This window comes from Megalops cyprinoides, chromosome 19 (assembly GCF_013368585.1).
Source record: "Megalops cyprinoides isolate fMegCyp1 chromosome 19, fMegCyp1.pri, whole genome shotgun sequence".
Lineage (NCBI taxonomy): Eukaryota > Metazoa > Chordata > Actinopteri > Elopiformes > Megalopidae > Megalops > Megalops cyprinoides.
The window spans coordinates 17,022,456-17,049,299 of NC_050601.1; the positions used below are offsets into that span (position 1 = coordinate 17,022,456).

Consider the following 26,844-nt stretch of genomic DNA (forward strand, 5'->3'; position numbering starts at 1 on the left):
GGAAATGAAGTGAAATTGATAATTAGAGAGACACTCAATGCCATTAAATTCCCATTACTGCCTATATTTCTGTTATAATTAATTGTTTTGAAAACATTAACCATTATGTACTTTCCAGGATGATAAAAATAAATTTAGTCAATGTTTGTTATGAAGACGAACATCAAGAGCTCTCATGTTCACAAATCGTGGTGGTTACTTCACAGACCAATGTTTGAACCATACTGGTCTTCATCAGGTGATGAAGAATATTAATTGATGTAAGCCCAGTGGTAAGTTAAGACACAAGGGTGAGGATTATGTTGAAATCACTGTAAAATATTAATGATGTCCAAAACATTCAGTACATGTTTTCACATTTCCTATAGGGACTGATATCAATATCCATCTCAGGAGTATAGATGCCCACATGCAGCAAGATAATGCAAAATGATGTTTAACACTCATTAACATTAATTTTTCCCTTAAACAGACAAGTCACTGATGTACATAATTGCATTTCCTAAAACAAGCTTTTTTTGTAATATTGTCCTGATTTCACTAAGATGAGTCATTGGATTTTTAAAGTTGAATATGGAATCCAGTTGAATATGGAATGCAGACATGAACTCACCGTGTTTTTACAAGTCTTAAAATACATGTTTGTGGTTGTATTGTCCACAGGCAGATGAAGAGTGCTGGTCACTAGTGCAAATACATTAGAACAGTCACCCCTCTGTCAGAGCACACACACACATACACACACATCAGTGCTGTATCACTCAATGTGTTTTGTGAATGCATCTCTCTGTAAGATCTTAACTAAAAAAATAAATTTCTTTGGGATTACACATTTCCTTAGCGGCACAATTAATGGCTGGTTTCAAATAATACTGCCACCACAAATCTCAGATTACTCAGTGTTGATAGGCATTGAGTCATCCATCATTAGAAATCTGAGTCATAATTAAAGCCATGATTAATCAGGGTATAGCCTGTTACAGAGACACCAGTTTACTGAAAACATTTCAAACGCTGTGAACTTAAATAAACTTTAATACTGTGAACCAAAATTTTCACAAAAATATCGATATTTTGATTCCAATATTTTTTCTGCTACTTTTTGTGGTTATGCGTTCACTTATAAGTGGACTACAGTAGGCTATTATGGGACATGCACTATATTTTGTGTTGTATGAAAATGTCGTACGTTTCGTAACATGGAAAAGGATTTAGCTGTAATAAAAACTATCTAGGGCTATTTGTTTTACAGTATTGGAAATAGCGAAAAACAAACAGCTCTTTTGCATCTGTATCAGCCATCTGTATAAACACGCACACTAAGTCGGGTTAAAAAGAAAGAAAGAGAAAATAAAACTGAGTCATACGCTGCAACAGCTTTATTCGATGATTGCTTTCTTCTAGGCAGGAGTATCAGATATTAGTATAACGCAAGGCGAGTAAAAATAAACGTAGGCAGCAGACGAGCTCTGTACGAGACTGAACAATTTTGTCCACCGGGAGGAGAAAATTTTACTAAATATAAATCGTCTATTTAAAAATACATATTCGAAGAAGTATTTTTTAAAAATCTATTTTTATACTTAAATTTATAATGTCACTTATAGGATGAGAAATGCTCAGGAAACCGTTTTATGCAGCCGTGATTTTACGTGGCTTTCTGTCGTCTGGGCTGCTTTGAACTTACGATTGGCTTCACGCTGCCTTTCACACAACAGTCAACACATGCCATCTGGCGGAGGCAGTGAGCTGAGACCCCAGCAACGGGGCAAGCGGCGTACGAAAATTTGTTCTCCACTTTATTGGCTAGTGTGTTTTTGATTGGTTCTGCTCAACGTCTTACGCAAGCTTTGCGTATGACATAAAAGACGCGGCAAATCCAGGCTCAGTAGTACGGTGAACAGCATGATGGGGAAATAGAATCATCTTCTACCTAGCGAAATCATTGAAATCATTGAAATAAGGATTAACAAAATGTCCAGCACCTATCTGTAAATGTAAAACATTGTGTTAAGTATGGACGCTGAAGCTGACGTCATTGAATTTAAAGTGCCCAATGAAAATATCAAGACGCTGTTTATCTGGGACATTCTCCCAGCATTTTCCGAAGCTTTCATTTTCGTGAGTATGACCCAAAATACCCACAACTGTCTTAGTAAATGACAATTTGCTTTGGTCATGAAGCAGTGTATTTTATGCTGCTAACTATGAAGTACGTTTTCATGCCACCGGACGTGTGATTTTGAAATAATTTGTTTGTCCGTCAATTAAAAAAAACATAGTTCAAGAGCCCAACGCGAATTTACTGTATGTTCAAATAGATCCCACAAACGTGTCCGAAAACGCAACTGTCATTAAATATTCCGGATTAAAAGCTTTTCTTGTAGTTCTTTATTCAGATGTGATGTTTTACTAATGCTAAAGAAAACACAATCTATGTTGTGCTGCTTACGGATTTTCTCGCCCCTTCTTTAGGAATCTCTTTGGAGTATCTTCTCCGACTTTGGTGCCCTTTACTTAGTAAAGGTGTGTCAGAATGCGGCAGTGGTGGAGCCAGGGTTCTATGCCATTGTAAAGTTCTTCTCTGCAGCGCAAGCCTCCAAAGCGCAAAAAGCTACGAACGGAAAAGGCTTGTTCCAAGCATCGCCCTTAAAAGTATGTTTTGGGAACACTCAGGGTTAGACTACTTACATGCTTAAATCTGATAGAGACTGGTATTGTTGTTATTATCGTCATTTAATTACCATGAAATATTTAAGTGCCCAACAGAGCATTACTCCCTGAGGTATTAACAGATTATTTGATGACAGCTGTATGAGCTTGCATTGTATGTATGCATTCTACCACCACATCTGGATCTCAGAAATCTAAAGATGTGACCAAAATATTATACACCTGGTATCATTGTGCAATAGAAACACAAAAGAAAGTGTTGGTTATAGCCTGAATGTTTTACCTTAGTCTAAGACAAGTGGGCAGCAACTGAAGTGGAAAACTGCATTTAGAAACTCCATTAAGGCTGGTCCACAAGGTTGTTTTCGGTAGACGGCCGTCATTCACATTTACTTACCCATGGTTTCCACATTAAACTATTTACCTTTGACTAGGTATTGTGTTCAGTAAAACATAAAATGGTGCCATATTTTAAAATGAAAGAGATTTATGTTTAACTTTTTCACCCTGCTGTCTATTTAGGTCACATTGTGCACCAGGCAGAACCCTGCCTTCACCAACAACGTCATGCCCCTCAGCAGCCCAAAGTGTCAGGAGCTGGCCAATCAGTACCTTGGATTTAATGGATGGTCCAGCCGTGTTGTCACAGTAAGTAGCCTGAGCAAGACGTATCACAATAAAAAGGCAGTAGTCTCTTAAATACCCAATCACAGTCTTTGCCTACCCTTGTTCACTCACCTTCATACACCTTCTGAGTGCTTGTTCTTCTCATGTTTAATTCCATTGAATTAACAGGGTTTACAGTGGTGCTTTTTCTTAGGCAAATGTCAAGACGAAAGCAACCATATTTGCAAGTAAATTCCAGTAAGTAATTCCAGTGAGTAAGTAAATTCCAAAGCTGTTCAATTCCGCCAATGACCACTTACTTAAATCACAGACTTCCAGAAGAATTTGATTTTGTTATATTGTATTTTATTGGTGTGCTTAAATAGCCATTGTCATTGAAAAGGCTTATATGTCGTGAGTTTACATTTGATTGTGAGTTACACAACAAACAGCAGGATTAGCATTAGTGGCTAAGCATGGAGAAGTTGCTCACTGGTTGGACCTCTGCAAATCAAAATAGCAAAGGAAAAGTGCAGATCAAAATGAAAGAACACAAACAAAGTCATTATGATTCCAGAAAATTTGGAGTACAGGTTCACATCCACAGCGTGCTGCTTGTGGGGAGGTTTATGCAAAAGAAAGGCAAAAACCCTTGAAAATTCCTTTGAACCTACAGACCAAACGCAAAGGCTGAGGAGCTATGAGACACTCACATAAAAAATTCAGTTCTTCATTCATTCACTCACTTGGAAGTGAAAGTAAATGGGAGTTCTTGCTGTTCCCTATGCAGCTCCAGGACCTCTCCAGCAGCGATGAAGCAGGAGAGCTGCACACGGTTGCCAAAACGCAGGCACTCACCTTGAAGTACGGCTGCATTGTGGAGCTCATCTTCCCCCGCCACAGCACAAGCTGCCGAGGGGTGGGCGTGGCAGAAGAGTCCCTTCCGCACGACTCGGGTGCGTCTCGCCAGCAAGCCGCTTCAATGCCATGCTCAAATGCCCATTGAGTGTGATTAGCGTTAGCATCTAAAATTGTAAAGAATGATGCTGTCTTCTAAAGCAAATTTAATTGTCCCCCAAATGTTTTTTTGTTTTCCAGACCCTTCAGAGGCGTGCATTAAACGGGGAAAGCTACAAAAATGGGCCAAAGACAAAGCCCTGGTCGATGCCTTCAGGAAAGTGGTGCTGGTCTTACTGAGTGAGTAGAAATGATTCACTGTTTCTGGTATTAGTTAATTAAGGTGTTATGTTCCAGGATAGCCAGGGTAGGATTTATTTTCTCTTTCATGCTGTTGGATTTCAGTGAAATTGATGCACTTGCAAGCTAACTAATAAACTGTTACACAAAGAACTTCAGTCTGGACCGTAGTTGCAGGAGAGGCAAAAGATGTTTATTAATCTTCAGTACAGCAAGGCTTCGCAGAGTTTCAGATGTTACACACACTGAGTTTCATACTTAGTCTTACGCCTTACACACTCATCAACCTCTCACGGTCCGGTCCGTCTCAGCTGCGGGGGAACTCTGCTCACAAAGAACATCTTATAGCATCCTAAATAGTGGGAAACTAATTACATAAACTGTGTAGAATATTTAATTATAACTGACCTGGCATCGCCTAGAGTCTGGCGCCTAATTGGAAGAACATTGCTTCAAAAGGTATCTTTAGACTGATAGGGGAGCACACAACTGACCCGACTCGTCTTTGTCACAAACCCAGACAAGGGAGGCAGAGTGGGAGAAAGTTCAGCTGGGTAGAGAGTCCCTATAACACCTGAGAACAAAACCTTTAATATAATAAGCTTCAAAGAACTGAGGTATCTAGGTTGTGATATATGCATTGATACAGTATATCTGATCAACCCAAATGGTTAAATATGAAGTGACTGACCTAGTACTGAACTACAGCTATATGAGTGCTCGAAATCATAGGCCTCTCCGTTGGGACGGCCTTTTGCCACGTACACACTTTCAGTGTGGTCACAGGTTGTAACTCTGTGATCAACCTAAAAACTACACAGAATACAATCATCATTGTTGCGGTGTATACTGATTCCACTAAACTAATCAGTCTATTGATGTAATGATCACTAAATAATCACCACTATTCTTCAATGCTTTTCCCCCATTCATCCTTTTGGAATCACCAATTTTAATTGCCACGACACACTCTTTGCTCATGCAGGAGTACTTAAGACAAATGGAATCCTCAGATTCAGTTGCATACAGCAAATGGCTGTTTTTCACACTACAAGTCCCACAATGCACCACAGGAGAGCAAATGCTAACTGGAGAATGGGAATATCTGAGCAATTTGTAGGTCGTTCACTAGCCATATTAGAATCAGTGAAACGACGGGACATTGGTCAGTGAAAGCCATCCAACTGTGTTTCACCATTACAGGCTCCCAGGCATTGTCAGCGAATGACACAGCTAAGACTTGAACCTGGGCCTGGCCTGTATAACACATAGCCTGTGCAGCACAAGCACCCTAACCAACCAAGTCTCTCAAGCCTTTTTTTTCCCCAAAGGGTCAGTAGTGTTGTGTTAGTAGACTCTGAGTTCTTGTTTGCTCGTGTATTGGTGTATTTCAGGTAATGGGAAAGTTGCAGTTGAATGCAGATTTGATCCAGATGAGATTCTTCCAGATGAGGACCGTGAAGGAATAATCAAGGTACTGTTATGAGATTCAAAGAAGAAAACAAAAACAATTGAAGAAAAGAACAAAAATGTCTTGTTATTCACTGTGTTTGCACTTATTATTGTGAGCCTGTAGAATGCATAAGTGCACTTTTACTACATTGCCCCATTAAAATGCAGAAAAATGTAGAGAAGTTAATCAGTGATGTCCTGTAGTTTCCATTTCTCAATAATAGTTAATGAGTCTGTACAAGTAAATAAAAGAACAAGGGAAACAAACAGGTCAAATTGATGCTGATAGTGCTTTTGTCTGTTTGAAATGGTGTCTACTTTCTGTCTTAGGTGAATGATGTCTCCTGGAGCCAGTTTGAGAATATGGGAGAAGACGACTTTCTCTCAGATCTAAGTCTGAATATGTCACGTTTGCCTTGAGACAGATGAGCTGAATTCATGAAGCAAAGAAAGCTTCTCTACAGATATGGACCAAAGGCAAAGTCCATTGTGAAGATGGCAACCCCAAACAGGTGCCTGTAAATGTGTCACATATTGAATATCCTCCCATGTTTTTGTACATTTTTGCCAAGTTAGTTGTCATTTTTTCAGAAGAGGTAGATAAAAAAAGAACATGTTTTAATATATATTTTTATTATTAAATTGCTTCTTGTATAGAGACCTTGAAGTTCTGCTGTTTTGGTCCCGAGTGGTTCAGTGAACAAGGGGTTTGCTTTGAGTGGGGGCTTAGCCTAACAGTTCAGATTCAAAACTGCCATGTCATCAGCCAAGAATGACTGGGACAGTGAGGGAACGAATTGACTACGTTCTGCCGGGGACACTCTGGGGATGTGGGTAAGCCAGGCATCCTGAAATGACTTTTAGTGCAAAAAGGTGAAAAATATCCATTGGCTACATGCACGCGTAATCTGAGGATTATACTAGTCTCGTCTCGGCACTCCTGCGTGAGTGTAGAGGCTTTCGCAGTGAGATAAGCCTAGCGTACAATTGGCAATCCCAAAACAGGGTTGCATACAGGAGAAAGCAACAAGAAATGTTCCCCTGTTTTTAGTGGAGGGGGAAGATAAGATCATAATTGTTTCAATTAGATGACTAAGAGTTGAGGATGATCAAACCTGAGTCATCCTGCGGGCCTTGGAAAATTGACAGGTTCTTCAGTTTATGGAACTGCAGTGGATGAGCTGTTCGTTTCTGCTGGCACTGGCCAGGTTGTTTTCTGCCTGCGGGAATCACTGTTGGCACATATTCAGATTCGTCAAAACAGTGAATTGTCACAGTATTGTTATTAACAGGTTGGGACATTGATAGCAAGATGAGTCTTGGGTTTTTTTTTTTTTCTTCAGTATATGTCTTGTTTTGCTTTTCGGTTGTTACTTTCTGTTTTCATGTTCGTTAGATACCATGGTTTACATGCTCTGTTCTCTTTGTGGATAGTTCTTCAGAGAGTGACACGGGTACACGGTATGTTTTAACTTTTTTGTCTGTGAAAATTCATTTGATTCCATACAGTGGTCATTGATAAGCTATTTGAAATGGTTTGTATGTAATGATTTTTATATAAAATAAATATTTAATGTGAAATATTTTTGTGTTTGAAATTTCTTTGCCCATGTAGTCTAATCAAGATTTATATGATATAACAAATGAGATGTTGCAAGCATAAAAGCCTAATTGCATGTGTTTCAAGCAGTATGTCACAAATATGTTAAAAGTATGGTAGCACGGCATAATTTTTTACTGACAGTCCTCTGTCGGTGAAGTTTAAGCATTTAATCTACCTCAAACAGAAGTTTGTTCCCAGGCCACTTCTTGGCTTAATTGTGCCCACAGCTTCCCCTTATAGCAGTGCTTGAGGTATAATACACAAAAGATAGAACCACACTAAGAACTTAAAACCTCTTTGCGCAGAGCCAAGTTCAAGTTCAAACGATTTGTAGGTACCCCACTTTAACACCAGTTACCAGTTAAGTTGTACACATTGCACAATCATCATTCAGGGCTTAAATTGAAGCAGACACTTGGGCCCAGACATTCATTCACCTTCAGCATTTTATTTCCTTCATTTAGGTTCCATTTGAGAGCATAATATGAAGACAAAAAAGTCATGAAAACAAAAATGCCTTCTATTTTTTTTGTTTTACAAAGTGTGTAGGGATGCTGGGGATCAAACATCAGTCACGCTCCACATTTTCTGATTGCCTAAGGTCTTGACAACCTTGGTACAAAATTTGATGCAGATACATTGAAGTATTCAGGTGCTACACAGCAATTTCCAAGGGGTCCCCTTACACATCTGCAAATGTCTCCAAACCTCTCCAAATGCAAAAAAATATTTCTGTCACTGTACATCAACTGTATGTGTTTTTTTTGTCTTGTGTCATAGAACAGACAAATGTAAGTCCATTTCAGACTAAAATTAATATTTCTTTCAAGGAAACCAACATGATGGCTCATTACCCTATCCAAAATGTGCCCAAAACCTCTCCTATGCACCCAAAACCTCTCCTTCACCACATATTGGACTTGGGAGTCCTTTAGAGGCAAAAATACACAGAAACTACACGAAGTGGGAGGGATAACTGGAGTTGCCATGGATATGCCTCTGACAGTAGGCACTCAAGAGGTGATAAGGTAATTCAGCAGGGTTGTGAACTGCTTACACAGAAGGGGGAGGGGTAGGACTTCAAGGCCGTGGGACTGACTCTGATCCACAGGGGGGAGGGGTAGCTGGTGGCAGTGGAGTCTCAGTGCTGGATGGATCTGCTTCACTGAAAGAAAAAAGATAAGACAACATGAACAAATGGATAAAGCAGGCAACATGAGAACAAATACAAATTGCCTCAATGTGTCAAAGATCACAAGCACCATGACACACAACTTGTGCTGACATTCCCTTGTCACAGTCACAGTGGGAGCTGTCCTTGGTGGTATGCCAGTGCCTCAGGTAACCAGCGGGGGTCCTGCTGATAAGGAGAGCAGCAGGACCGGTTTGGGCAGCCTTCAATTGAGTTGTAAACAAAGGTCTGTGAGAAGTGGGGGTGGTTCGCACAAAGAAAGACTAAGGTATGTGGTCCTTTTCTACATGCATGCTTGACACAAACAATAAAAAATATCATAATGAAAGACTTTTCACGCACAAACGTGACTTTAGATGTATGTAGAATACTTATATGTCGAGGACGATCACTTTTTGAATGTCTTTTACTATAGTTTTGATGTAATATGCGCTCCATGAAAAACCGCACTACACAAAGACATGCGTCACGCAAGCAAACAAACAAATATAATAATTTACATTTACATTTATTTATTTAGCAGACGCTTTTATCCAAAGCGACTTACAAAAGTGCATACAGTAAGTATAGCGACAGTACGGGGACAGGATGTGTACAGTTCCACAATGAGACAGTTCTCAGCTGAGAGCAAGGTCTGTTTGAGGACACAGTACTATCAGATTTGTACAATTACAGCGTATAGGGCAACTAATACGATACTCCTTCAAACAGCAAACTTCAACAACTATGTAAATTACTTACATGTCGAGGACGATCACTTTTTGAACGTATTTTACTATAGTTTTGATGTATTATGCGTTACACAAACAAGGGACATTTAAATGGCTGCCATGTGACGTGAGGGGGCATTTAATCTGATGCTTGAATTCTAATGTAACTAATGTCAGCTCTCTGGGTAGATTGACTCCTGACCTTGCTGTAACTGTGTCAATTCACAATTGTTTTACCCAGGACAACCAGATGAAGTCGCCCCCAAAACCACAATGTGAACTTTTGCACTGAATATGAAGTGTATGATAGTATAAACATATTTCAAAATGTTGTCACATACTTTAGTGCAATTTTGTTTCCCCTGAGGCATCTAGTCAATGAATAGTGAATCATACAGGATTATTCAGGAGGGCATACCTTTTGCAGTAATGCAGTTGCACACACTAATGCAGTAATACAAAATCAAAGTAATACAAATAGTAATACAAAAATTTATGACTGACACTCTGGGTAAACCTGCTTCTTCTTCAATCTCAGCTGGAGATTCTCAACTGAATTCAAGTCTCACTGCTCTGCCGTCAGCAGGCGTTCCTTTGTATGTCCCCAAAATTAACCTGTTTTTAAAAAGGAGAAGTGAACTGTGCAGCGCAGAAAGTAGCAGGAATTGATCCATCCTATAAATACTTTCACCATATACTTCAGTTGTACTTTGTCTTTCCATTACAGTGTGTGCAGGTGTAAATGCCGTTGTTTAACTTTCATGTATGTAAAGTAATATATGCTAACAAATATTACACAGTGTCATAACTTTTGTCCACCGTATTGTGGATATAAATTTTTAAAGAGAGTTATGGATATGGGTTTTGCCTACAAAGCGAGAAACGTGCCAACGTGAAGTAGTTATGCTTGTTTATGCAAGTTTTGTTTGTAACTACATTACCAACAAACGCCTTATCTGAATAAAAGGCATAAGAGAAAATTTTCCCTTCGAATACAGCCCCCCTCTCTTGTTTCCTTGTGTCAACTGTAGACCGTTTAAAGGGAAAATTGAAAGGGAAAATGAAACTGAAACAGGAAATGCATTATGCACTCAGCGTCTGACGCGGGTCCTACTTCAGAATCTTTCATACAGTTTCATTTAAGATAATTATAACTACGCCGGTACATTTAGGAACCAAGCGACAATATGCCGTCGTGATCATAAAAACTCGTTTAAGTACAAGAGAATACACGGCGTTTGAGAGAGCTACCGTGTAATTATCGAAATATTAACTCGTAGCCATTCAAACAAATACCCTCTGTTTACACTTAATTTTATCGACTTTATCGATCAATATCAACTCTTCAACCGGATTATTTTGAGACACGAGTAAAACAGGTCCAGTTCTCTGCGGTTATTTAAAATAGCAGATTAATGGTTCTTAAATATTGCAGGTGGTCCCACCTTTTGTGACTGCGTAACTGGAAAATCGGAATGCCTAGATGGGAAAATAAAGTTTTATATACATATTACACGTACATATATTATATGTTACATTAACTGATTTAAGCCAATTTGAACACATTTAGGCTGATTTATGTTGTGTTGTCTAATGTCTGCACACAGGTTGACAGTTGACCAACCATGTTGGCCTAAGAAAAAAAGAATACTGTTGCATGCAGAGATTATATCCAATGTGTCTAATATTATTCTTTAGAGTCATTGAAACTGCACAAATACCCGATTGTATGCGCTGATCCAATACAATGGGTCGTGGCCAATGGAGAAGAACTATACAGCTTTGCAGGGTGAATATCATTGACCTCCCGTTTAAAATATTTGAGCTTCCCAAGAGTTTTAACGATCAAAGGTGACCGGTGATTCGCGCTGCACTTTTCATTTGAACTGTCCAAAGTCCTGAAGTGACCTGTTAGCGCTATTGGGCGCCCATTACCAAACAAGATCCTGCTGAACTCGTTTTATTCAACCTGTTTCAGAAACAGTGGATTGTGGGAGGCTTAATATAATAACCCTATTGCGAGAATGACAGAAACATAATTTCAAATCCCACATTGACTTGTTTCATCATGCCTGCATTACCTGAAGTGTTGGGAATGCAGTCAAACAGTCTCAGTAATACCACAACAGACAGAAAAAAATTAAAATGAAATTGAATTTATTTTAATGAAAGACATTTGAAATGCACATTTAAATAAATAAGTCAATAAATAAATAAATACATGTTATCGCATCAAAATTGCTTGGGCCACATTTTCAAATTTGGGCCTTCATATTCTTCTTGACCAACGCAAGCTGCCTGAGCAGTGTTCAAGGATGAAGTGCAGGGTCCGGACAAGTTCCCTTCGGATGATTTCCCACGCGCAAAAACTGTCATTCTGAAATAAAAAGGGGGACATGTTGTAAATACAGTGCGAACCATGTAACCTGTCCTAGAAAACAGGTTTCCTGATTAACATATTGCTTGGCGACGTTCTGTGCATGTTTCCGTTATCCATACCTTCTCCTGTAAAATCCTGGCCATGCTATCGAAGTATGTTCTCAGTGCAGAGATCCTATTAAAAACGGGGCTTTGCGTATCCTCATTCCCCGGGTTCCTTCCGGTCATCTGAAGTTCAAATACGCAGGAATACAATGTGAAGGACAGTCAGTCTTATGATAATTATATTATGAGCACAATATCATAATGCAGCGTTATTTCAAGTATTTTACGTAAAGTTTGCAAACTTAAAATGGACATATGCCTAACCAAAACATTTAACTTAATATGGACATTAGTGAATCACATTTCTGTGTACAACAAATAAATACATACTGAATACATACATGCCGCGAAACGTTCAGCGTGTGGTCTACTTACGCATTTGCTTTCCTCCACCAGACGGTAAATGATATTCTGAAAGTCCTCCAGCTTTTTCTGATCCCACTGTGCTGGCGTGTTGTCGTTGTCAAACAGGGAGTTGATCCGGTGCAAAGTTTCATAAATAGCCATCTTGACGTCGTCTGTCTGCTTTGATGGACAATATTACAATTTTTGATAACTCGCTCAAATCACAGGGTAAACTATTTCATGGACACATCACTTCTATGTGCAACGAATGTCTCCGCAGATAAGTTTACGTCACCTGAAGGAACAGAGTCTACCTGGAGTAGCCTATAGGCGCATTCTCAACAAGTTCATTGGCACTCTCAGATGTGTTTAGAAATCTGAAGCTATAGTAAGATCTTACCTCCGCGGTCCCGTTCGACGCGAAAGCGGTACTTGGAAAAGCGATGAAAACATTTTCCTTGATGCATTGCAGCGGGAAATGACCTCCCTGGAACAGAACATAAAAGTGAAAAATAAGCCCGTTTGCAGTGATATGCGTAAGAGAGAAGATACAACTGCGCGCTCAGAACTTACCACGTCTTTCAGAAGGCTATGGCTCGTCTGTACAAGATTTCCTTCCAGCTGGCACCTTATTGGCACGGACCACACCATAGAATTGCACAGGAGGGCGCACAACCACACGAAGCTCTGAAGTGCCATTGCTTGAACTTGTGATGAATTACCTAGAGCAAAAGAACAGCACTGGATTCATGTCTTACCTGAATATCTTAGCCTACCCCATATCTTACTATGATTCACGTATTTCACCATCTAAAATAGTAATGAAGAAAGTATATGAACGTTTAATAATTCGTTACCTTTGTGGTCGTCTTGGCTTGATCTTCACAAAATGTGTCCTGACTCCCGAATCCATCCTGCGGTTTATATACTAAAGGGATTTATGTATGTATAAAAACTGAAAATCGCTTTCGACTTCCTCACTTCCTTCTTAGCCTAATAACAGACACACGATTTATTTCCCACTGTACGGCACTGTAATCATTTTGAACTCTTCATGGATAATGGTGTGATTTGGTAGACTGGCTGTTGAGAAAATACACATAATGTTGTACTGGCACAGAAAAATGCCATTCTTATTTGATAATTATTTGATATTTAAAAACGTGATATCAGAACCCCCCTCCCCCCCCCCCCCCCCCCCCCCCAACGAGCCCGATACTGGCACTCCTGGCTTTCTCGCAACGGTCAGGGACTCCAAAACCACAAGATTTCCAGTTTATTAAACCACGTTTCCCCCGCATTCAGCTTGGTTTTGTTTTATTAAGAAAGAAGCCGTGGCATGTCTTCAGTTACAGCGCATCAACCTTACTATCGAACAGGGTCGTCCGTGTTGTTTCACTTTTCTGTAAATGTGGAAACAAAAATAGTACCTTTTTCATGATGAGAGTTTGTCATAAGCTTTATAAAACAGTCGTTTTGCGTTGATAGAAGGCTGTATTCAAAGGAATAAGGGTATAGACCGGATTTTATCAGTCAAAAGGGGAAAAATCCCATTATAAAACCTAATAATGTAACTACAGGGAAAATTGTAAAAATTTTATGCCTGGTTTTTATGACGAATGACTATGTAGTTCACCGTGAATTAATGTCAGAGGTTAACTTTCCATTATGTCATCAAAGTCGGGTTTAACCATTATCTCAGTCCCATATTTTCAGAGGTGGTGGCTTGTGGGTCTTGACAGAGACCACAGACATTTTTTCTTTAAACTAATGTAATTTGTCTTAACTTGTTTTCATTTATTTTTTGGTTGATTAACAATCAAACAGTGTGTAGCGAAGGGCGAGAGCAGTCGCCCCGCCCGGCCTTGAACCCGGGTCTACGGGGTACCAAACATGCGACTTTGACCGCAACGCCAAAGAGCCTGGCATTTCCTGATTCTCCTAATCTTTTGTAAGAGCTCCTTTTCTTTATATCAGGGCATTGTGCAGCATTTTCCCATTTCCCTGAGTGCATATGTACAGATACACAGTATCAAACTAAAGGATGACCACCACTGTAGTGTTGCTTTAATGCTGATGACTATGTCAACAGCGTTGCGAAGAATCTCTTCTCCTGCATTACACCCAGAAGCAGCTACCTGCAATGCAACAGAGCCCAAGGAATTATGGGGTACAATATTTACATGGTAGAACCTGAAAAGGGTACAAAGCTTGAGGGAAGTGGCTCCTCACAATCCCAAAACAGGGAAATCTCTCTAAGGCTCCCCTAGGATGTAGTTACAATGATTGTAGAATAGTTGTATTGTAATGTATTTTAGATTCTGTGTCATAGAGGCTGAGGTTACTACGGTTCTGTTACCTAGTCAGATTGTACAAGTTAACTTGTGGCAGAGCTTGAATAGCGTTATGCTCACACTCACTGGTCAGGGAGTGTTGTTAGCCTGGTCTGACGCTGTTGCTCCTTTAAATTGAATGGATACACTATATGTTCTGTTGTGCTTGAAGTTGTTCTGGATAAGGACGACTGCTGCTAAATGATTGTAATGTAATGTAATATAAAGTTACTACTACTAGAGGCAAGGCTTTACCATTATTCTCATAGGCCAGGGATATGTGATCAACCAGCGAATAAGCAGGGCCATTTTTAGAAGACGTGAGGCCCAATGTTCAGCTATAATTTTTTAAGGTGGAATGTAAATCATGCAAAATATGTATCCCTTTAGAAAATTTCAGTTGATTAAATTAATGACCTGTTGGCTGTCATTTCAAAACAATAGCTTGCAAGTATTCAAGAAATTAGTTTAGCAGGCCAATTAGTTTATTGTAACACTTTAGCCAACATAGTCCATAACATAACTCCCAAGATGATCAAAACTCAGTAACAGACTGGCAGTCACAGAGGGCAGCATTAATCGAATTTCACTTTCCTGGCCTCGATAGCTGGCCACAGTGTCCTTCTAATCCAGTTTGGATGTAACATGCTTCTCAGTGGCCAAAATGGCAAGTCCACACAGTCTGTGCTGAGACATGGATGGGTCTACTCTAGATAGTTCTTAATTTCAGTTTTGAAAAACTCTGCTCCCCCTGAAGCAACTGTGACTAGAATAATCAGCACAATCCTTAAAACAATTTCTCAGTTTGAGAAGGTTCTCTGAGAAAAAGAGAAAAAGTGTTTCCACCGATGCTTTAATTCCCTTGGGAATCGTCCAGCGCAGCGCTAGCAGCTCAGAGTATAGCTCCTCCTCCATTGGTAGCCAGTGATGCTCCTTCAGTCACTGTATCGCTCACTTTCATCACTTGCCCTTTCAGACCACTATCCTCCATTTCACGTAACTTAGTCACATCAAAAGGAAACCCAGATGCGTCACTGAACTCCTGCATTTGCCTAAAACATAAGCTGAGTCCCATGTGTCTGGCCTTGAATGGCCAAATGAATAATGTCATGACCTGGCTCCAAGTCAAAAAAGTGGACCACCACACCTCACAGTTAACAACAATCCAAATTTATTAAAACATTAAATATTAAAAACCACAATCAGCAGAGTTTTGCATGTGGATGGTCCAAAAAGAGAAGCTTGTGAAACAAATGAGCAGGCAGGCAGGGGGAAGGAGGGAGGGAGGGAGCGAGAGAGAGAGAGGGAGAGAGAGGTGAAACCCAGGCCTCATGGTTTAAAAGACCTGCTTCCAGGCGGCTCCAATAAGGAGCCACTAGAGGTCCGAACCAAAAGAGAGCGCAGGTTAACAAGCACTGGTAACCCTACTAGAAGGCAGGTGTAACATGCATACATACATACATACATGCAAGTGTGAATGTAAATGTAAATCAGTGCCTGGTCCACCATGGCAAGAAAGCTTTCAGTCTGAAACACTGTAACTTGCACATACTTATTTTGATTTTCATCTCTTTTATATTTCACTCGTATCTCTCTGAAAACTGCATCAATGTCCATTTCATTTGCCGTCTTTGTTGCTTTCGTTTTTGCAGAGACAAACTCCGTGTCTCTGTATGTCTGTTTTTCATTTTCTTGAATTTCAGGGCTGTTCATCCCTTCATCTGTGACAGTGCCCTCAGTTCTTCTTCTTTTTTTCTTCTGCACCAGACTCATATTTAGCTGTGTTATGCTTTAGCATATCATAGCTGTGCATGCTAATTGAATTTAATGTCCATCAGAAAACAAAACGTATAAATGTCATTGCACTAGACTAGGCTAGATATTTTCATGAGATTTTTTGGAAATGCATTTTGACTAAAACTTGCATAGTTGCACAGAATATAGTTGGCCTACTAAAAGATATTTTAAAGGGGCCATTCACGAGGCCCTCCCTAATATGGAACCCAGGTCAGCCACCCATAATTGCAATTGCAAATTTGCACTGAAAGATCGATCGTGGGGATCACGGGTACAGCATGTTTTGAGAAATGCACGTGAAACTCGATGTATTCGTTCAAGGTAAATCCTAAGACCCTTCGTTTCATCGTTTTTGAGAAATAGTGTTGTTTTTCCAGTAAAAACATCAACCAATTCTGTTTCGATAATGAAATATTATGAATTATTAAGGCGGGCGCTAAAATCCCACGAAACCATGGATGTACGTATTTGACAATGAGCAACACAACGTATGAAAAATCATTGACCGTTTATTAGAAAAGTAGGTTCATAATGTGAACAGTTGAATGAAAAATGGCTATTCTGTTTTTAAGGCTGAAAGTTATAAACATTATTCAAACAAATTAAATAAATAATAGCATAATAAATAATCATAAATAACATAATAGCATAATAAATAATCATAAATAACATAATAAATAAATAAATAAATACGGCTTTTGATAATAATAAATTCCGTTCAGTTACATCAGTGCATTTTCAGGTGACGTGTCTGTCGAGCAATTGCCGTCAATTTTGTTTGTTGCTTTGTATGAACTTGCGGAGCTGCTCCAGGCAGTAGCCAAGTTCTTTCCTTACAATCTCCCATGCGCAAGCGCTCTGCCCCTGGAAAACATGTTTTAAAGCAGTTAGTCCATTTTCATAAACTTTGCTACAGAAGTGTGCAACTACAAATAAACGTGTGTAATTATCCACAATAAAATGAGACAGAGAACACAAAACTAAGCGGAGCTGGAGTCAAATAAAATTAACTCCATACTTTTTCAACGATAATGCATACAAATTAAGCTCAGTTTAATTGTTAGACACGCTAAATTACCTTTTCTTTTAAAAGTGTATTCAGCTTTTCGAAATATAACTTCAGTGCTCGGTTGCCACCTGCGTCAGAATTCCCATCCCCGGAAAATGCCATCTCACCTTGAACCTTTGGAAGGCAAAGAAAACAATAAATGCGTGCGCGCACTTCAGATTTAAAATAAAGCATGGCCAAGTGATGGCTACTTACACATTGCTCCAGATTCTCCACTTGTCGAGACAGGATGTTTTTAAAGAGCCTCAGCTTTTCATGGTCCCAGGTTGTAAACGTAAGGTCTTTGAAGATTCTGGCCGTGTCTTTCAAGGCCTCGTATGCCACAGACGCAATACCATCATTCTACAATAAAGATATGAATATGTGTTTAAAACGATGCTACACGATACCTTGTGTTTTTCAAAGAATGCACTTATTTATTTCGTTAGCTTAAGATACCCGTGTTTCTCCTGAGAGCTTGTAAGCATCCTCCGGGAACATGGGCTCGACATTTTCTTGAAAGCATCCAGGTGGGAAGCTTCCACCCTGTAAAGCACGAGTTTAAATATTAAAAGATTATGCCGCTGCAAAATGACACTAGGTTATTAATTTTATATGCTTATATCGCTATCCGTGACTTTTATTAAAGTGTAAGGACAGCGTAGCCGTGTAGACAGTTAAGAGAAAACATTCCACACACAAAATAGTTTAATATTGTATTTACCATATTGCGTAGTAGCTGTATACTTTCCTCGTTTAGCTTCCCCAGTTTGAATTTGGTCCATTCGCACTGCATGGAGAAAGAGTGGTCAAAGAAGTATAGCACCAGACAGACGTTCCAAATCTTCAGCATAGCCATCTTCAGTGCCTAATCAGCTTCTTTTTATGCAATGTATGTGACAAATGACAGAAATCACTGCGATAATGATGTCCCGTCCTGTTAGCTGTCATCTTTATAAGGCTTCTTTCTTTCGCTACGTCTCAAACTTTAAAACCACAGGTAAAATTTTCCGGACCCGTTTTCCTCCTTGGTTAACGTTTCTCTCTTTTTGTCTGCTTTTGTCTCCCCCTTCATCTTCTGTTTTCTTCATCACCCACCCGAGACTAAACTTGACCAGTTTATTAAGAATTTGCAAGTAAACAATTAAAGAAAAAGGTAATGGCAGAAAGGGGCTTCACTGAGGACAAGAGAAGTCTGTTCCATCTTTAATATGTTAACACATTATGCTGCTCGATTGAAATTGTCTGTTTGAATTTCTAAGTAATACGAAACCCAACAAAATTCCCGGGCAGAAAATAGAATAACTGTTATAATTGCCGCATTACCAGGGATTAAAGTAATTTGGTGCTGCTTTAGGAAATTTGCAGCGGAGATGCACTTACAGTAGTAACTGTACCTTCACAGTTATTAAAACAAGAGTGGGGGTATTACAGAATGAAAACGCCTGTTTTAGATGGAAATCCCGTTCCCTTTTGTTATTTAATCAAATTGCAAGCATTCTAATCTATTGTTAAATTCGGTATGTTCCCGTTGGTCTTTTTTCCGATTGCCTTGACAAAGACCACAAGTTTCGAACAGGTGTGTTTAAGTCATTTCCACATTTCAAACATAGAGAGCGTCGTCATTTTGCCCGGATGCACTGACGTGTGATGGCGTAAATAAAGTGGGACGGACTCGTAACCAAAATGCTGCAGTTTCGATTCTCCCCTGGGGCGCTGCTCCGGTCGTGTACCGTTGGCTAAGGTACTTAACCCACAATTGCCTTGGTAAATATCCAGCTGTATAAATGGATAACTTTGAAAAAAAAAAAACTGTAACAGATGTAAGTCGGTCCGAGTAAGAGCGTCTGCTAAATGCCAATGACCTAATGTAAAAAAAATATATATCAGTGAAAGCCGTTTTTCTGATGCCCAGATGAGATACTGTTATTTCAGCAGAGCCACTTGAATCTTAATTGGGGACAATATCGAAGTGCGTATCACTGCGTTATAATATTATATTGCTTAGTAGGCTATTATTATCCAATACACAATACACTCTCGGAGTTCGGTCACGTGTCCCTAACAAAACTTTTTGGATGTGCATAAATATTCATAAAAAGCAACTTCCCGAGGGAGAAAACGAAGTGGAGAGGGGGAATACAACTCTTAAAAAACACTAAAATGACGACATTATTTCCTTTAACGGCTTTATACATTGTTTCATATACTGTTACCTGTACTGTCTATTACCACGTCAATCGAGTAGTTTTTGCTGCTAGCAAGCATTAAGGGTACAATGAGATCCTACAATGCACTTAACAAGGACAATGCATCGGCCAGCCAGCCCAGATAACTGTCCGAGAAATAATACTGCAGTGAAACGTTAAACTTGCATTTCAAAGGACTTATAAAATAAAATAATTCACGTCCCTTTTTCGATGTTTTTATTGGGTTTTCACAATATAAATATAAGTGCACATACATTGGCAGTACATACACATCAATGAGAACAATTGCAAACACTCAACAGAAAGAGATACAGAAAGTTGAATGGTTCAGTTTTGTTCAGCACTTTTGACAGTGTTCTTAAGAAAATCTAAATAGGGTTACCATATCTCATAAAAGGCTGCAGACTTTCCTCTTATTACAGTTGTGAGCTTTTCCATAACCAAACACTGTGATAACTCTTCAACCATTTGGTTCATATTAGGTGTACCTATATTCTTCCAAAACGGGGATGTTGCTGGAGTGAATAAAAAACAAGCGATTTCCTCTCTGTAGGGAATGTTTACATGTTACAGGGAAGCTATAAAAACTATAACACTTGGGGCAAAAAGCATCTTAAATTTGACAGTTGAGTTGATTGATTGGTTCTTTCTTGAAAACTTTCACATCTCATTGTTCACAGCTTTCCGAAATTCTGAGACCTTGTGACAATTGCTAAGGCAGTTAATTAATGTCCCTTCCACATTTGATCAATTGATACGAATTACTTGAATTGAAACTTTGTATAATGTTGCATTTACATACACTCTCATTTAGCATTACTTTGAACGAGTGTAAAATATGTATTTATGGTCTTTGGGTGTTCAGACATATATCTCACTTATTAAATCCTTTGGATAAGTAAGAGGGACTGTAGGCGTGGTTCAGACTTATGTAGTGCTCTCCCTGGCGTGTCAGTAAGAACACAGGTCTCCGAGTCCAGAATGCAATTAACAGTCTTTACTTAAGGATAGAAATAGTAATACAGCAGCACAGCATTGCACGGGCTAATTTCCAAAATGCACTTCTACTGGCGCGTACACATCAGTAAGTATCTGTCTGTGGTCTAGAAGGAAATCGAATATAAACATATTTACAATGCGTTCCATGAAATACAAGCAAGTCGAATAATCATAAATAAGGCAGCATAATGGTAATTTAACTCAATAACATATTTAACAAATGTACAGGCTATTATCCAAGTCTACGCTGCCATCTAGTGGTTAACGTCGCACATAACATTGCAGGAATTGTACAAGCAGCGCCACCATTTTACGTTCGCACCCTACGAACAATAAACATATCACTGGCGAATACCATCATCGTTCAAGTGCTGACAATAATTAAGAAAGGCTTACTTACAAACTGATAATTTAACAAATTGTTTAACTAAATGTCCCTGATGCGAGTTATGTGAGGTAGGTTTGGTACTGTCGCATCAAACGGTGTACAAGCTAATCGGCAGATGCTACAAACGCCGAAATAATAAACATATCTACAAGTAATAAAGCAAACGTTACTTACAGTTTATCAATAATACTGATGTTGACCTTTCTAACATCACTGTTCATCCTTTGTAATTTCCCCATGTAATTCTTCACTCCCTGCCAATCTTTTACTTTCAGGGGATTCAACAGACTTGGGTACAGTAGCTTTATAAAGCATGGAAACTTGGCCTCTGCCATGGACATAATTCAGTATAACCTTTTCTAAAGTAGATACCGCTGGCTGAAGGAGAGAGCAGTTTTGCATTTAAGAAATAAATTTTTGTATCTGAATATTGTAGTTGAATTCCAGTATTTTGCTGCTCTTAGCCCGGTAGTACCAGATAAAATTAGGGAGCTGTATTCTTCCTTTCTCACAGAGTCTTGGTAGGTCAGGTACCGGTGGAAAGCTCAGTGTTCTCTTCTGTGGAAAGGAAGATTTCAGGAAGGACTATCACTGAGCAGTGTCTATCCCTCTAATGGCTTAATTTCTCTCTCAGTTCTATCACTTTGGGGCTGTCTACATTCGGCTCTGGAGTTACTATAATTAATGTTCTTTCCATATAACTAATTTTCTTTCTATATAGGCCTTGAATCGCTCCCGCTTAGTGAAATGACTGTGATCCAATAAAAAGCAAATGTAATGCTACACTTAAATGTGTTATTGAAAGTCAAGGCCAGTCTGCTTTGTGTTTCTACAGAATCAATGCCAAAACATGCAGATGTATACCACCTCCTTCAATACTTTGAGGATTTAGACGAGAAGCCGAGAATGGGCAAGGCCTGCATCACTGTCTGTAGAACAGAAAGCACTCAATGTATATCAACCAATAAATGGTATATGTAATGAATATTGGGATGGTGTATGTCCAAAACAGAGCAAGAAGGAAGTCCAGAGGAAATGACAAACATGATCACAACATTAAATCCTGAAATATTTAAAAGAACACTTTATTTTTAGTTTTCAGACATGGCGAACAGATAAAACAAATGTGCTTCCATCAAACAGACTTTCACTGTTGCATAGGTGCACCATTTCCACAGATGCATTTAAAGATGATATGCACTGAGAAACAACAGACTGCAGGGGCGGTCCAATCTTTGCCCATTTAATTAACCCAATGCTATACGCATCAGAGTAGACGTACAATAGACCACAGATGATACAACAGTTGGCCAATTTAGACAATGATATAATACATATCTAGATTAAAGGCTTGATTACAATGCTATCCATCAATACATTTTTTTCTGTATAGGTAACAAGACAGATTACTGCAAGAGTTTTAAACAAAAATGTCTTACAGCCAGTCTATGTCCAACAATCCCCGCCTATATCACATACAAGCAGGAGAGAATACCATAAGGCAATTATTAAGATAGAAACATTATGCACTTAAATATCACAGGGAATGGTATTTTGTTCTCAACAATTCCAAAAAGATACGATTACAGATCCCAGCCACCCCTGGGAGTCGAGAGCAAGTCATGTGACCAATAACCTCTCTCACAGAGATAACCAATATTCAGCTTTTCTGGACAATATATCATTTTTATTATATAAGTAAGAAATTAGCTTGTCTATCAGTGGCTTTGGGAAGAGAAATAGTAGGCCTACAAGTCTTTGTTTAAAAACATGTATGTGCAGCTCACTTAAGAGGCTGTCATAGTAATATTTCAGATTCAGATTTTACACATTTTGATTTTCATTAAGTCATACAAATATAAATAACATACACTAAAATAAATAAATAAATAAAAATTTAAAAAAACATAAATAAATAAATTAAATTAAAAACATAAATAAATAAATGTACTTCTACAAATGCATACAAAAATATTTCCTTTCATCATATGTAAACTATCACTCGACGTCCGAACACTGGAGGAGAATCGTGCTTGCATTATTTCATCTCGGTCTTGCCAGTAGCTGACATGAGATCCAGCCTCAGGAGGTGACGCCGCACTTCTTTTCGGACGAGCTCCCAGGAAGATGAGTCGAAATTCTGAAAATTATAAGAGACTGTTAACTTCACCGCTAGCTCACGGTCATAAACGGTCAGATTTGTCAATAATCTGTAACAGCATGTTGACAACGTGTGAGAGTACAGACGGCAAAGTGGACGTCGGCGTGAAGTGCACTTGTAAACGCAGCCCTTATACTAATTATTGCACACGCTAGCGAGTCGTGGTCACGATGTCTTAAGGATTTTGTATTTACCAGAGCGACAATTGCAAGCAGGAGACAAAACCTGTTTCCCGCTGTCTCATATTTATCGCTGTTGTTAACTGTGTGTTCATTATTATCTATGACTTACCCTCTGTTTCAACACGTCCTTCTTCAGCTTCCTGAAGTATCGAGTAAGACTCTGTTTGTATTTCCTCGAGGAAGGAACCTACAACATAAGAAGAATCATCAGGTAAACATAACGCCCGTTTCGTGATATTTTAACAAACATGCTTTTTCTTAAAAACAACATTTAACTTACACATTTCTTAAGTTCGCGAGACTGGCGATCAAGGACGGCCAGAAAATGGTCCAGTTTCTGTTTGTTCCATGCCACGGCATCCAGCTTCCCGTTGAATAACTGAATGATCTGATCGAAGGTCTCAGATAGGAACGTGAGTTTATCCTCAACCTACGAAAACAAAAACAAAATCAATGCCAGATTTCAGAAACCACTGACGGCTGCCCAATGCGCCCGATCAGACAAGTTGAGAACATGGAACGCCTCCTACCTGCGCCTTGCTGACGCTTCTGTAGAGGCGGTTTGGGAACGGGACAGGCACACGATCCTCTGTAAAATCTCCACCCTATAGAACGCATAAATTTTAGCGTGAGCAATGAGTCCCGGTTTCCCAAATTAACACACGGAATCGATGGCAGTATGGAACGTACTAGACACGCATAACTGAGTAAACGTGAAAGAAAAAACATCTGCCAATTCATTGAGATGGAATTCGACGTGGTTACGAAACAGTTCTGTTCTTAAAGCAAGTTTGCATCAAACATCTACCAAACTTCAGAGAACTCACCATCTGATCGAGCAGCGACAGCGACTCTCTGCTCGCGTGCCTGAATCCGTGCTGAATCCACAGGCAGCCCGAGAGGCTCTGCACACTGCAAAGCAGAGTAAAGGCGATAAAGTTCCACATATGCATAGTGTATACGGCAGCTGCGAGTTTGTTCCTTCGGATTCTCTGGGTTTGAAGAAGTTTTCCATGCTGGCTGTGTATGGGAGCTTATATTTAAGCAGTATAAAAAGGGAAAACGAAGGGGAGCAAGAAATTCCAATATCTACTTTCGCTTTCCAACTGCAACTGGCGCAGCGAAGAGATCACCTCAGCAAAAACAACATAGCTTCAAATATTACATACATGCATACACTAATGCTCCATGTTGTTATAATTATGCAATGGCACTAGTAGTATGTTTATTTTTACCATTATTTAGCTTGAGTACAATGAGGCTGAGGCTGCTACTGTTATGCATCAAGCAATACGATGATATGCCAGGGTAACTCATATTTTGGGATTCGGCTTTCTGCTCTTCCTCTAGGTTGTAGAGGAAATACAAATAGCCATAAACGTACACATCAACAAGAACGCATGAACCCAAATATACAGAGCGATTAACAAATTTGATGTCACTGGCCTGTTCTCTGCCGTCCGTTTTCCTCCCGCCTGATCCAGTGCGATTCCTCAACTGAAAAGCGAATGGCCGTGAGAACCGGCAGTGACGTTGCGTTTTCAATTTCTCTTTCCGTAGCGACGTCGTTCACTGTAGTGGTGAAAGGCAGCGGACAGTAGTTTTCTTTTAACTGTACGTGTACAATACAACAACTGTTTGGGTGGGTTTATCGCAAATTACACACTTGCAATTGAAACAGCCCCTAAAAGACGTTTTTTATATATTTTTTTTTTACAAAACAGAAAGGAGGATTGTTTTCATATAAAGTGTCTTACAAAGAAATAATTGACAGGCCCATACTGTAGTGCACTGAAGTATGTTGGAGAATCTTAGTGTAAGCTGTGTCTGCACGTTAGCCTATATTTACTGTACAGCATGTCATGCAAGGGTCCTCGTTAAAGTGCGTTTTATTCCAGCTTCAGCCGAGTTTTATCCCGGTTACCATTAGACGGAGTAACAATGTTAGAACTGCTGCATGACCAAGTTTCAGTAGTTGGCCAGGCAAGGTACAAGCTGGTACACACTATGCAGAGATTTTCACGTTGCATTGTATATTCGGCCATAGGTGTGTGTGTGTTTGTTTGATAGTATAGGTATTCTTAACGGGGGAAACAGTTGCATTGCTTAAATAATACTTTCTACTGTCTTAACATGTTTTAGGGGAATCTTCAAATTTGTGACGAAATTCACTTTCCTTTTCGTTGTATTACGCAACACCTCTTCCGGCTGTATTTCGCTGATGCAACCTCATCCAATGTGGGTGGTTTCCAGTTGAACTTTAGACACCCTTTTCTTTCTTTTTTTTTTTTTTTTTTTACCATTTTAGAATAATAGTTAAGACATTAGAACTATGAAACAACACAAATGGAATTATGCACTGACCAAACAGTGTTATAAGAAAAAAAATTATATTATAGATTCTTCAAAATAGCCAAAAATATTTTAAATAATTTTTTGAAAGAAATTCATAGGCATCAACTTCATGATTTATATTTGTCTAAGAAAAAAATTCAAGCATTTAAGCATAAGTCTTTTGGTCAAAGTGTCTTTGAATGCATGTTTTCCATTATCTTAATCACGTGTCCAAACTTTTGACCGGTACTGTATGTTATGGAAAACTGTGACAACGGCAAGCTTAGAAGAACGCTATTTTTCATCTTTGTCCCCTCATCAACCACAGTTGCTCATCTCTGCATCTTGTCATTGAAATCAGCTGTTTTCTTTCAGCCACCCTTGTTTTCTGCACATTAAGGGTAGGTAGCGGCCAGTAAATTAAGTCATCACAAGCAAGACATTCATTGTGACACTTTCCCAACCATCTGCTCTGTATTCATGCAGATGTAAGAATCTGTTTGTGACCTGTGCTTGTTCATCAAATTACACTGCAGAAGTAGAAACTTGTGAGGCAGTCTTTGAAATCTATGTCAGCTGTGGGGCTCATTTTTGTAAAGATTACGGTTATGCATCTTATCAAAGCACTGGTTTAACTTCTCATTCACCCCTCTGGGAGAAATGGAGTGTATTATCTAAACTATTGCTAAAGATCAGATGGCCCTGTGATCGAGGTCAGGTTATCATATCTCTGCTTTGTTTTGGTCCTGAGTACTAGCATCATTTTGCCATGACTGCATGACAAAATTGTTGAAACAATGGCAGTGGACCTTTAGATTGTTTGCGTTAATATACTGGGCTGCAAGGATCTTTGCATTTTTAAACAGATCTCTGTCAAAAGTGGAAACCTCTGTGAGGGATAGAGGAATTTTTGGCTGTTTCGTTTTCTGCACCTAAAGCATACTTAGCACATACTGTAAAAGATACAGAAACATTTGTATCCAAAGCACCGTCAGAAAGTCTTTCACCCTTCTGTTCAAAGGCTCTACACTCTGTTCCCCACCAGTATAGATGTCGTACTTCCTCTTGACTAACAAAATGAAATTGCGCTAGGACAGTTTAAGTGGAGTAGGTGAGGGGGCTCAAAACGG

At 39.2% G+C, this 26,844-nt stretch overlaps 4 protein-coding genes across 4 annotated transcripts; 1 reads left to right on the forward strand and 3 right to left on the reverse strand.

Moving 5' to 3' along the window:
* Window positions 1-1,894: 1,894 nt before the first annotated feature.
* rdm1 (RAD52 motif containing 1) lies at window positions 1,895-6,467 on the forward strand. The gene is made up of 7 exons (XM_036553537.1): window positions 1,895-2,121; window positions 2,476-2,655; window positions 3,196-3,321; window positions 4,070-4,235; window positions 4,378-4,476; window positions 5,871-5,950; window positions 6,259-6,467. The coding sequence occupies exons 1-7, from the start codon at window positions 2,017-2,019 to the stop codon at window positions 6,346-6,348; spliced, it is 846 nt and encodes a 281-aa protein (XP_036409430.1). The 5' UTR covers window positions 1,895-2,016; the 3' UTR covers window positions 6,349-6,467.
* A 5,235-nt stretch (window positions 6,468-11,702) lies between these two features.
* On the reverse strand, window positions 11,703-12,961 carry LOC118795212 (interferon alpha-1-like). The gene is made up of 5 exons (XM_036553612.1): window positions 12,836-12,961; window positions 12,663-12,749; window positions 12,293-12,442; window positions 11,933-12,040; window positions 11,703-11,810 (listed from the first exon to the last, which is right to left on the reverse strand). Exons 1-5 carry the CDS (start codon window positions 12,959-12,961, stop codon window positions 11,703-11,705), a joined length of 579 nt encoding a protein of 192 aa, XP_036409505.1.
* Window positions 12,962-17,160: 4,199 nt separating this feature from the next.
* LOC118794641 (interferon a3-like) lies at window positions 17,161-18,299 on the reverse strand. The gene is made up of 5 exons (XM_036552893.1): window positions 18,165-18,299; window positions 17,900-17,986; window positions 17,657-17,803; window positions 17,471-17,575; window positions 17,161-17,256 (listed from the first exon to the last, which is right to left on the reverse strand). Exons 1-5 carry the CDS (start codon window positions 18,297-18,299, stop codon window positions 17,161-17,163), a joined length of 570 nt encoding a protein of 189 aa, XP_036408786.1.
* Window positions 18,300-23,059: 4,760 nt separating this feature from the next.
* On the reverse strand, window positions 23,060-24,333 carry ifnphi1 (interferon phi 1). The gene is made up of 5 exons (XM_036552894.1): window positions 24,208-24,333; window positions 23,911-23,985; window positions 23,661-23,810; window positions 23,490-23,567; window positions 23,060-23,177 (listed from the first exon to the last, which is right to left on the reverse strand). The coding sequence occupies exons 1-5, from the start codon at window positions 24,331-24,333 to the stop codon at window positions 23,076-23,078; spliced, it is 531 nt and encodes a 176-aa protein (XP_036408787.1). The 3' UTR covers window positions 23,060-23,075.
* Window positions 24,334-26,844: the final 2,511 nt, after the last annotated feature.